At 34.4% G+C, this 13076-nt stretch overlaps 1 protein-coding gene across 2 annotated transcripts in view; it reads left to right on the top strand.

Moving 5' to 3' along the window:
• KIFAP3 (kinesin associated protein 3) overlaps positions 1-13076 on the top strand; it is a 147084-nt gene that overhangs the window by 68433 nt on the left and 65575 nt on the right. For both annotated transcript variants that reach the window (XM_041765016.1, XM_041765006.1), the window contains exon 11: positions 9217-9317. In XM_041765016.1, coding sequence (XP_041620950.1) covers positions 9217-9317 — 101 coding nt within the window. The remainder of the gene's footprint in view (positions 1-9216; positions 9318-13076) is intronic.

Here is a 13076-nt window from a genome sequence, read left to right as displayed (position 1 = left end):
AGCAAAATAATTTAGTCAGAGAAAGACAAATACTATATGATGTCACTTATATGTGGAATTTAAGAAACAAAACAAGCAAAAGGAAAAAAATAAGAAAGAGATACACCAAGAAACAGATTCTTAACTCAAGGAAAGAAACTGATGGTTACCGGGGGGAGGGGTGGGTGGAGGGTTAAATAGGTGATGGGGATTAAGGAGGCATATGTTGTGATGAGCACAGGTGATAGATGGAATTGTTGAATTGCCACTATATTGTACACCTGAAACTAATATAACACTGCATATTAAGTGGAATTAAAAACTTGAAAAATTCTGAAAAACCAAACCAACAAAAAAAGCCACACACACACACACACACACACACACACACACAAAAAAAAAAAAAAAAAAAACAGACAAAATACTGAAATGTTGAATCCAGCATCACAAATTACCCTACCTAGGGATACTTCTTTAGTTCATTTATGAGCAGAGAAGAGAATATTTCCTTAAAAAACTGAGGAATTAGGAGTGTTACCTAGAGAAGTTGCTAGCTTTTCAGTATTTGTAATAATAATAGATAAAGATCAAACTCATACTCAATAAATATTCATCAGATGCTTAACTTACATTAGGTACTTTCACATGTAATTTATGAATCTGTCTGCAAGTTAACTAAAAAAGTTAACTAGACCAGACATCTTTGTTCAGGTTGCCCTTTACTCATCAGAGGCACCAGCTCATTGATACAGATACAGCTGATTGCAACTAGTATGAGAGTTTGGTCCATAATTTAAATCTTGATTCAGATTTCTCTCTGTATAAATTTTGATTCTTCTAAATTTGAAAGTTGTGAAGCATGGTAATTTGCATGGCTGGTTTGTTCTAAAGCTAATTTTATTGGTTATGGCCAGAATATTAGGATTCCAGAGGTTCAGTAGCATATTGTCATGCCTTGTAATTCCACATGAATCATTTCCAAAAGACCTGAATTTTAGTCAGAGTATTGTTAGATGATATTCTCCTCATTGGAAGATAAATTAGGGTTTCTGAGGTGTTCTAAATGGATATAAATGCTTCTCCGTTCTGTGAGTAGACCCAGAATAGTTTTGAGAGTAAAAATGACACCTGATTCATCTTGATCTAGATTACATTAGGTAATCTAGGTTTCAGGGCATTTTCCAAGGCTGTAGAAAGATTTTATCAGCATGTAGTGAGTCAGACCAGGTCAAGAGTTAAGTGATAAATGTTTGATTTCTTCCGGTTAAGACAAGTCTGATTTCCCGTATTGTGGGAGATCACCAGCACAGATACTGTTGGACTCTAAACTTTGATCACTTAAAAATTAAGGGTTATTTACTTTGACCATTCTGTCATATGTCCTTAAAAGAAAATTTAAAAAGTTAAATTCTGAAGACCTTTTAAATTCCTACCTGTTATTTTTCATTATAATTAATATCTTAATTTTTATTTTATCAAAAGCATCCTAAAATAAGAAATAAAATTTCTTTATTTTGTAAAGGGTATAGTATTTAGTAAATGCCTTTTTGACTTGTTTATTAAAAACTGTTTGGAAATTGTCAACATAAAATTTTTTCATATTAGGAGGTGTTTTCCATTTTTAAAAAGCTAGGTTAGGTTGTCTTTATGATGATTTAAGAAACTTAAAGTAGACTTTTTAAAAAATTTTTCATTTGGCCTGTTTATTACAAAACTGTTATGGAATTTCACACATCTGTTTCAGTAAGCAGCTCCTCATAGACTACTGCACTGTTTCTCAATTTTAATAGGCCTCATTTATCCTATAAATAAACCTACGTTTTCTTACCTGATCAAGTGAGCAAACAATAGGGGTCAGATGTGGCAAACGATTTAACAAAAAGCACATGTTTAGCCGTCAGGGTGAGGTAGAGTCATATCAAGATTGCTTGAAGTTATTAATGGCAGTAAAATTTATGCTTCCTCCTGTTTTCCCAATTAAATCAAGAAGCCTTTTTTCTTAGGATTCTTCTATCACCAGCTGGTTCCAATAGTCTGTGTGTGAATATTGCCTGGGGTGTCTCCATTTCTACGTGGTAAAAGCTGACCAAAGCACATTAAGTCAGTGGTGTGGACCCGTAGGCTAGAAAGCAGTCATTATTAAGGGCTTTATTTCGGTCCCTATCATTTGTACCATAAATGTGCACATTTTGCAGGGCGTATTGTAAATAAGTTGTTGTATTCCCTGGATGTAATAAAAGACTACTACAGACAAGGTAATAATTGAAAAATAAATTACATGGCTAAATGTACAGTTATACATACTGAAAATGGATGAAAATGCATAATAGGTGTTGGATTTTAGAGTACTTACTGAATACCTCCTAATAAAAGTGAACTATTGAGCTTAATGGTATAATTTGCAATTTCAGTTTTTTATAGTTTTTAAAGTAACTGGACACATAAATCATCCATGAAACACTGTATCACAAAATTGTTGTTACACTTGTTTTCATACTGATCATTGTAACCTATAAGTTCTGTAATTTTCACCCTTCAGCTCATGATTAAAAACTCTTGGTTTTTGTCTGTTCATCTCAAATCTTTCCTACATTTGACTATGAACAAATCTAATACAGGAGACTATCCAGCATAGTTGCAATCTTAAAAATTGATCTCTCCAAATTCATTTAAACTAAGGCTCTCATCATACTGGGCATATATCTTATCTTTTCATGGGGCCTTTGTGACTTCAAAGGGAGTTTTTTACTTTGAATGAAGATATGGAGTGCAGAAGAGAACGAGAATCTGGCTAATAATGTTGCCCATAACTTGTGTTCTCACTCTGTTTTTACAAAGTGTTGGGCTGGGTCTACTGCAGAAGCGGAAATTTGGCTTTGAGTTCTGGTGTTCAAACTCATATTTCTGCTTGACTGAACTGTGAACGGAAAATCCCAAGTGTCTTACAAAATTAGTAACTAACTGGTGTTTTTACTAATCACTTCAGAGATGAAAAACTGAAGACATTTTAAAATTCAAAACCCATCAGCATACGTTTGCCCTTTAATTGGCAGAAAATCGATCATGAGAGCAGTCCAGAGAACTGTTTTTTTTTTCTCCTTCAGCTGCTCCAGCTGAACTACAGCTGCAATTTTTTTTTTAAAAAAGAGGGGGAAAAAAAAAACTTGAATGTACTTTATAAGTGCAATAATTCCCACAAAATCAGTTACTGGAGTTAATGACCAGTTTGTTAAGGCATTAACTGCCCTCAGCTGGGAATGACCAATTTGGGGGGAATGGCTACACAACTGCTAAGATAATTCAGTAACACTTTCAAATAATGATCCAGCTAATTAACGGTGAATTCCTGTGGAAATCCTATCGAAGTACTTATGACCCCTGCATTTAATAGCCAGTGAGTTCATCATGATTCATGTTTATTACCGTAAATACCAAAGGAATCATAATGACTAGGCCATTTTTTTCCACCCTGGCCTTATTACTTGAACAGATTTGACTAATCCACCTCCAGTCATTAAGGACCTAGTTCTCAAAATATTCAGTCTTTTCACTATGCTGCACAAAAGTCACAGGGCCTTTGGTGCTATGCCAGCATACAGACTATTGGCAGCCTGTTTTTACTTGGGAATAATTGATGTCTATAAGTCTTAAAGGAGCCGTTTTGAAATGCCTGCCATTTGTAGGATGTAGAGGAATCATAGCTGGTTAGCTGCAGTTTATGGTTCTTAGTCATGAATTCTTATGGGAAAATCATACCCCCAAGCCTCAAATTCATTTGGGATATACAAGACTTTTTTTGAAGTTTATTTTTTAAGAACTCAGATATCCTTTCTTCCAATGAATGAAGAAGATGATTAGTTTATAATGAAGGATAAGCTCTTAATTTTACTTGGACCATTTAATCTCTCTTAATGGCTGTTTATTGCTATGTGATCTGCAAATTAGCCTTTAAGTAATAATAAATGTTGACTGCCAGAAAGCCATTACTTTTTGTGTGCAGCTGTGTTTAAAGAGATGAATTTAGGTTTCCAGACATCTTCCCACTCTAAGTAGGCACTTTTGTCCTAAAATACTTTGTCCTTTTGTTATAGCTCTCAGATATCTGCTAGATGCCATAAAGTTGTTATATACTGTATTTTCATGAAGCAACTAATCATTTATATAATTATTAATAATTTAATGAATAAGATACCGATGATATATACTATAATCTTCATTTATATATTGCAGTTCTTTAAAGTAGAAGGGAAATATGTGATTTGTAACAATAAGATATGAATTAGAATCATAAAGATTCTATGTGGGTAACAAGATCATTTATAGAATACATCTTTTTTCTGAACAAAAGGGCAAATATCATTTTCTGTCTTTTTAAATTCCCTCAATAAATGCAAAAAAAAAAAAAGGGAAGAAAATCAATTCTATAGGTATTTGTAAATCAATTGATTGGATTCTAGGGAATCTTTAACCGGACAAAATCCAGAAGACATATCAGCAACTTGTGTTAATGTTGACCTCTGAGTACAGTATTGTAGTTCCTTAGATCTGTCATCCTTTCCCTTCACACATTCCTCAAGACCAAAAAAACAAACAAACAAACAAACAAACAAAAAAAGATCTCTGGTGTAATGTCAGTCATATTCCAGTTTCTTTTGTTCAGTTGTTCTTAGTTAGCCCAAGCAAGGGGGCAGGGGTGTGGGGGAAATATGGGACATGCTACTTAAATAAGTAATGTACCTGACTGTGAGATTTGTCTTCAGTGTCCTCAGACTTCTCTCTGTATCCTTTCACCTTCTTGGTAGCCGATCACCTCTAAAATTTCCTATTTTAAGAGTGAAATTAAGTTCCATTACAGATACAGAAACATGGAAGACAGACAAGAGATTCACGGTGCATTTGTGGTAGTGGTGGAGCGGGAACATGTACTGAATCTATACTTTGGTTATTTTATTTTCTCAAGTTTTATTTTTGTTAAGGAATTTATAATAACCCTGTAAGAATGAGAGAATGGTGAAGGGTTCTTATGAGATATGGGTCACTGACGGAGTCTTGTAGTATAGGGTAACTCTCCTAAGCCTATATTTAGGAAATAGTAGAGCTTTTTAGAAAGTGACTGAGTAGGACAAGTGGCTCAGCCACAGGCTCAGAATGTACCTGAACCCTGTCTAGCTTATCTTAGAGAAATCTCAGCTGCTTTTCAAAACTGCTTTTCCTCTAACTGTGATCTAATTTTGAGACTGGAAAAACCCACTATATGTAGTAGGGGCACATGATAGTAGTGTCCTGTTGGTCAAATCAAAAAACATTCTTATTCACATAATTATAGTAAGGAATGATATTTACTGAATAGGTTTATTATTGTGTCAGTAAGATTCAGTATTAATTGCTTTACCAGGATTCTCTTAACTAATCCTACATAACAACTCTTTGAGTTAGGTACAGTTGTTCTATCAATTTCATTGATTAAGAAACTGAAGTGTACGCATACAAAGAAAGAAACTGAAGCACAGAGTTTAAATAACACTCACAGGCTGTATAGCAAGTGAAAGAATCACAAATTGAACCCCAGCAGTCTGCCTCTTAACTGACCCTGAGCTCTTAACTACAATGTTATACTACCTAATAACCACTCTACTCATCTTTTAAGCTTCTAAAAAGCACATTGTTTTTCTCATAAAATCAAACACTGCTTGCTAACAGTTCTTGTCCAATTTAGTGAAAGTGAGTTTCAGAATTGCTAAAAATATAGTTCCCAAAACTGCTGGGGGGATAATGCAATTTGTCCCTGTCAAGAACTTCTTTCATCCTTTAGAACTTACTGTATCTGGGCACAGGTCCTCCAATAAATAACTGATTGTTCTGCATTTTGTCTTCTTTCTTCCCCTCTTCTGCCACCTTCCTCCCTTTCCCAAGACTCCCAGATCTTCCCAGGACTTCCAGTCCCGTCTAATGTTATCTCCTTTCTGTACTGTGTCACTAAGGAATGATTTTGTACTCTTCTGCTGCCTCTTGGAAGACTTAATAGAAAGTCCACAAACAGGCTATGTAGTCACACCCGGATTTGAATCTGAAATCCACAGCAGTTTTTCCTTTTGAAGGAATATCATTGCTTGATGAATATCATTGCCTCATCTCCAAATTGAAGAGAATACCTATCTCTTCAGTTGCTAGAAGAATATGTAAGAAAATGTATGCTTACCATACAATAGGAACAATATCGCTGTTTGTTTAACCCTTTTTCTTTCTTCTTTTCTCAAAGAACTATGATTATAAAAAGATCATCTGTCCACAGTCTCTCAGGACAGCATGGTTTGCCTATGACTTCTGTTTCCTCAGCCCTTTAGTTTTTGACATGCTGTGGGGCATGATAATCATTTTAGGTAAAGATTATGAGGGAAACAAATGATTATGGGAAACTTGGGAGATGTTCAGAGAGATTCTTTTTTTAATGGAGGATCACAGATTGAGAAGAATTAGGAAGGTATGGAGAACTGCAAGGAGCTTTTACCTTTGGCCATGAGTACAAAGGGAGGAGAAAGAGAAAGCACCCAAGTACAGACTCAGGACTGGCTGCAGAATGATTCATTCTACTTGGTCAAACTAGATATTTAGTTTTGGTGTGTTAAAAGGTAATGTAAGTTATTGTTACAGCTGAGATCTGTTTTTTTCATGTTATTCATCTGGGTTTTAGAACTATAATTTTAAGACTCTTCTCCAGACTTCATATTCTATTGCATATCCTTTGGAAGCTATATATATGTGCATATATATATGTATGTATATAAGGTGATACATATATTATCATTATATAAATTATATTATCATTATATATACATCATCATTAGCTTATTCTGTTTTAGCCTCTGATTTTTTTTTAAGATTTTATTTATTTATTCATGAGAGACACAGAGAGAGAGAGAGAGGCAGAGACACAGGCAGAGAGAGCAGCAGGCTCCATGCAAGGAGCTGGACGTGGGACTCGATTCCGGGTCTCCAGAGTCACACCCTGCCTGGGCTGAAGGTGGCGCTAAGCCGCTGAGCCACCTGGGCTGCCCAGCCTCTGATTTTTTAATGTAACATTACTCTTTTTTTCCCCCCAGCTTTACTGAGATTAATTAACATAAAACATTAGGATATAAGGATTTGATGTATGTATACATTCCAAAATAATTACCACAATAAGATTAGTTAACACATCCATCACCTTCCATTGTTACTCCGTGGGGGGGGGGGGGGTAAGAATCTTTAAGATTTACTCTTAATAACTTTCAAATTTACAATACAGGATTGTTAAGTCATTATGCTGTTTAAATACTAAAAGTAAAATCAGTCAGCAGATATTTATTAGGAAACTTCTATATGGCCTACTAAGCCTTGAGAGAATACCAAAGTTCATGTCCTCTAAGAATTTCTAACCATCTTAAAGATATGCCTATTAGGGGCACCTGGGTGACTCAGTTGGTTAAGAGTCTGCCCTTGGCTCAGGTTATGATCCCTGGGGTGCTGGAATCCAGCACCATGTTGGGCTCTCTGCTCTGCAAGGAGTCTGCTTCTCCCTCTCTCTACCCCTTCCCCTCTCCCTGCAGCTCATGCATGCTCTCTCTTTCTCTCTCTCTCTCTCCCAAACAAATAAAATCTTTATTAAAAAAAGATGCCTAGGGATCCCTGGGTGGCGCAGGGTTTGGCGCCTGCCTTTGGCCCAGGGCGCGATCCTGGAGACCCGGGATCGAATCCCACGTCGGGCTCCCGGTGCATGGAGCCTGCTTCTCCCTCTGCCTGTGTCTCTGCCTCTCTCTCTCTCTCTCTCTCTCTCTGTGTGACTATCATAAATAAATAAAAAAAAAATTAAAAAGAAAAGATGCCTAATATATGAAAACTTCAATCAGAATCCAAAACAATTTTATATATTTTTATTTTTTAAATCTTTTTTAAAATATTTTATTTACTTATTCATGAGAGAGAGAGAGAGAGAAAGAGAGAGAGAGAGAGAGGCAGAGACACAGGCAGAGGGAGAAGCAGGCTCCATGCAGGGAGCCCGATGTAGGACTCGATCACAGGACCCCAGGATCATGCCCTGGGCCAAGGCAGGTGCCAAACCGCCAAGCCACCCAGGGATCCCCAAAACGATTTTAAAAAAACATTTAAGTATTTTAGTAATTTTATGGTATGATGGACAGACACAAAGATAAAGTTAGAAAATGTATCCTCCATGTTAAAACATATTTAAAATCTTTATACACTATTTATCAATTAAATTCACTTACCTGCTTGATTTTTTTAAACTCTGGATATCTTCAAAGATTTCTCAGGATACTGTTTTTTGAATAAAACTTTATTTTGTTAGGGCCACCTCAGCAGTTGAGCATCTGCTTTTGGCTCAGGTCGTGATCCTGGGGTCCTGGGATCGAGTCCCACATTGGGCTCCTGCGGGGAGCCTGCTTCTCCCTCTGCTTATATCTCTGCCTCTCTCTGTCTCTCATGAATAAATAAATAAAATCTTTAAAAAACCTTTTTAGCTAAACCACTTCTCTAATTCTATTTCTGACTTGGAGTTCATAAATAGTTCCTTAAAATATGACCTACCTAAAAACAAGTAGAAGAATTGCATGATATATAAGAATCTCATTTTATTTTTCAGTATATAATATATAATTTGCTTCTTTTCTCTCAGTTTCAAGGTGTATATGGCAAGAATCACCTGACCTCTGCAGTTCTGAGGCAGCCCTTAGACTATGCTCAGTTCATAGCCCTTAACATTTTATAGTCATGTATTTTTTAATGTTACAAATACCTATTGCACTTTTTTATCATTTAGATTACTTTTCCAGCTTCTGATTCACAGGAATTAAATGCACTTTTTTGGCTTACTATTTTTCATATATTATTACTCTTAAGAACTGTGTTAATCACATATTTTGATGGAAGAGTAAGGGTGGGGAGGCCAGTAACCCAATCTATTTTATGGTAGGCAATAAAAATGATAAATTCATTGGTTTGTGGTTAATTATTTTTACAAACATGCCTTGCAAAATACATATTATCTCTTGGATATTAGTGATATATCACAGACAGTATATTCCAAACATTAGGATTGAAATGGGGAACTCAAAATATTTTCTAAATCAGGAGTTTGTAACGATTTGATTCAGGAGTTTTTAATGTATTCATTTGAGTGGTTATACCAAGAAAATTCATTGTATCCATGATTTAATCATATCTTTGATTTCTTATGCCCAGGTAATGAAAACTACAAACAAATAGCAATGTGTGTTCTTTACCACATAAGCATGGATGACCGCTTTAAATCAATGTTTGCATACACTGACTGTATACCCCAGGTAAGTGGTTTCAGTGGTTTTTTTAAGCATTAAAAAATTAGGTTATTTTTCACTTTGCTCTCTTGATTTTCCAGATACATTTTTCCTTTAAAAATTCCCCCTTAAAAGTAATATGAATTTGTGATAGAAAATTGGAAAGTACAGAACAGTATAAAAATGAAAATAACTGTCTGTTATCCCAGACCCAAAGATAAACATTTAATACTTTAGTATATTTCCTTCTGGATAGTTAAAAAAATAGTATATTGAGATTGTATGCTATATATTATTATATATTTATTTACTTTAGATCATAATATATTCTCCCATGTCATTGAACAGCCTTCAAAAGCTGTTTCTGAGGGATGCCTGGGTGGCTCAGTGGTTGAGCATCTGCCTTTGACTCAGGGCGTGATCCCAGGTGCGGGGATCAAGTCCCACATGGGCTCCCTGGGAGGAGCCTGCTTCTCTCTCTGCCCATGTCTCTGCCTCTCTTCTCTCTCTCATGAATGGATAAATAAATCTTTTAAAAAATAAATAAAATAAATTATTTCTGATAGTTGTATAATACTCTATTGCATAAATGTATCATGATTTTAACATTGTTAAATTGTATATGTAATTTTTCCAGCTTATCACATAAAAATAGGAGTAAGCAATATATATAAACAAATGAAATAATGTGGAATAAATATCATAGTATGTAAATGTTTATCCACATCTCTGATTATTCTTTAAATTCCTAAAAGTAGAATTACTAAGTCAAAATGTATGAATATTTGTGCATTTGACATATTACCTTCTAGGAAGGTATGTTTGTATTTAGGATTTCACTTTTTTCATTTATTTCATTTTAATTCCAGTATAGTTAATATAAAGTGCTATATCAGATGTAGAATAGTAATTCAGCATTTCATACATCACCCAGTGCTCATCACAAGTGCACTCCTTAATCCCCATCATCTATTTCACCACTCCCCACCCCCGCCCCCACACACACACGCACATACACACACACACACATCCTCTGGTAACTATCAGTTCTCTATAATTGTCTATTGATTGGCTTATTTCTCTCTTTTTTTTTCTTTTGCTCATTTGTTTCTTAAATTCCACATATGAGTGAAATTATATGGTATTTGTCTTTTTTTGACTGAATTATTTTACCTAGCATTTATACTCTCAAGCTCTATCCATGTCATTGCAAATGGCAAGATTTCATTCTTTTTGACTAATACTCCATCATTTATATATGATGTATACATAAATATACACACACACACACATATATATATATTACACACATCTACACACCATATCTTTTTTATCCATTCATCTGTTGATGGACACTTGAGCTGTTTCCAAGCATGTCACTTTTAACAATATTTTTAACAACACTGGCTAGTACCATTTCTCTAAAAATGGAGAGTCTTTATTTCTTTTTATTTGTATTCCCATGCATATTGGTGAGGTCAAACATTTATTTGTATGTTTATTATCCACATCACTTATAAATTATTTATTCATGTACTTTACCAATTTTTCCATTGACATGTTGGTTTTTAGGATTAATAAATGAGATCTATATATGAAATATTTCTTTGTGATATAATAAATAGTTCCTAACTTTAACTTTTCATCTTATTTATGCTCAATTATTTTAAATGCTTTGCATTCTCTGATGGGAAAATGCTTTATCAAAATTCTTTTACCTTTATAGTACCATTCTTAAAAAAGATTTTGTTATGACTGAGTTGCTTGATATATTTCATATGTTAGACCTCTTTGTCTTGGAGGAGTTTAGTGATTTTTTTTTACATGGATTATGTTGTAAGGGTAGAGATTCTATACATATATACATTTTACTCTTAGGGAATTTACAGTCACAGAATCACTATTGTGCCATCAATTTTTATTAAACTGAGCTCCATTAACTTGAATATGTGATGATTGGAACCCTGGTTGGTCTGGTTTTTAATATTACATTATTTTTAATAAAATGGTTTTCTAAAATAAAGCAAAATTGCAAGATGTAAACAATAAAAATGCCACTTTAAAAAAACAATAAATAGTAAGTCACACTTACTAAAGTAATTCCTCTTAAGACTCTGACTAGACAATTCTCACCAAAGTATGTTAATGAATGTATATTACTTGGAAGATAATTAAGATAAATTAGTGAGATGGTTCTAAAATTAAGTTTACTATTCCAGAATTTTATACTTTATCTACATGCAGTTGGAAAACTGATAAACTCTCAAGGGTAATTTCTTATCCTTTTATATCAATAGGATAAACTAATTATGTTTATAGGAAATAGACATTCTTCAAAGAATATATAGCATATCTTATCTAACAAGGCAAGACTTCTTATAGAGATAACACATGTCAGATTCTAGCCAATGCAAAGTGTAATCAAACTCTTTGTCAAACAAGTTTTCAATAAAAGAGTAGCCATGTCAAAGGGAGATTACAGGTGATTTACTACAGTCTCACTCCATATGTTCCAAGGGTTTCTGCTTTGCAGTTTCAAAGGGTGTTCCTTTTCCAATCCCATTTAGTGTCAGAACTTCATTGACTACAGGATATGAATTGGAAAGCAGCCAAAAAAGAATAATATTCTTGTCTAGATTGACTATTTTTATCCAGATTAGATTTTAAAGAAAATAACAGTAAATTAAAAAAAGAAATAAATGTAAAATAAAAAGGGACAGAAAACTTATTTTGTTGAATCTTCCATTTGGAGTTGTCCTCTTTTAAAATGTATAATCCCAAATGTGAGACATAAAACTTTATTTTAAATAAAGAAGTGGAGGGACAGCTGGGTGGCTCAGTGGTTGAGCATCTGCCTTTGGCTCATGGGATCGAGTCCTATATTGGGCTCCCTACAGAGAGCCTGCTTCTCCCTCTGCCTGTGTCTCTGCCTCTCTCTCTCTCTCTCTCTCTGTGTGTGTCTCTCATGAATAAATAAATAAATAAAATCTTTTTAAAAAAATAAAAAAGGAAGTGGAAATAAGAGCCTAATGTTTAGGTCATTTCTACTACATTATTATTGCAGTTGAAAACTGTATGTAGAAAATTCTCCCATACCTTTTCAAGAACAATATTTGTGCATGTTTTCTTGATGATTTTCTAACGTCAAACATTTCTGCAATGGGGGATTTCAGAACATTTATGAACTACATTTTATGAATAAAATCTTCCAAAACTCAGTAGTCAACATTCTCTTATTTTTTTATAAAAATTAAACCCTTATAGGAATAGTGAGGTGATGTTACCAAATTACATCATAAACATCCTGAAGCTTTTTAGTATGAGGCCATATTTTGAGAAACCAAATGATATTTTTTAATATATTTGGTCCTAAAGTGCTATCCATCCTATAACTTGTACTTGCTAGGGCTCAGTTTTGACATATTTAGGGAAAACTTGACATGACTTGATTGCCACCCAGTGCCAAATTCATTATAAAATAACAGAATTGCAGAAAGGAAATCTGGGATTAAATTGCAATTTCCAAGCTTCCTTCTCAAGTTAAAAAGATACTCCTTTCCTACTCAAATTAATGTTTTTAAAGTAGTAAAGCTTCAAATTATTTGTTGAGACACCAGCTGGCTCAATCAGTAGGTGTGTGACTCTTGATCTCAGGGTTGTGAGTTCAAGCCCCACAATGGGTGTGGAGATAACTTAAAAATGAAATCTTGGGACTCCTGGGTAGCTTGGTTAAGTGTCCAACTGTTGGTTTCAACTCAGGTCATGATCTCAGGGTCCTGGGATTGA

This window comes from Vulpes lagopus, chromosome 1 (genome assembly GCF_018345385.1).
Source record: "Vulpes lagopus strain Blue_001 chromosome 1, ASM1834538v1, whole genome shotgun sequence".
Taxonomy (NCBI): domain Eukaryota; kingdom Metazoa; phylum Chordata; class Mammalia; order Carnivora; family Canidae; genus Vulpes; species Vulpes lagopus.
Note: the sequence above shows the minus strand (reverse complement) of the source record. Positions and strands in the feature narration are given on the sequence as shown.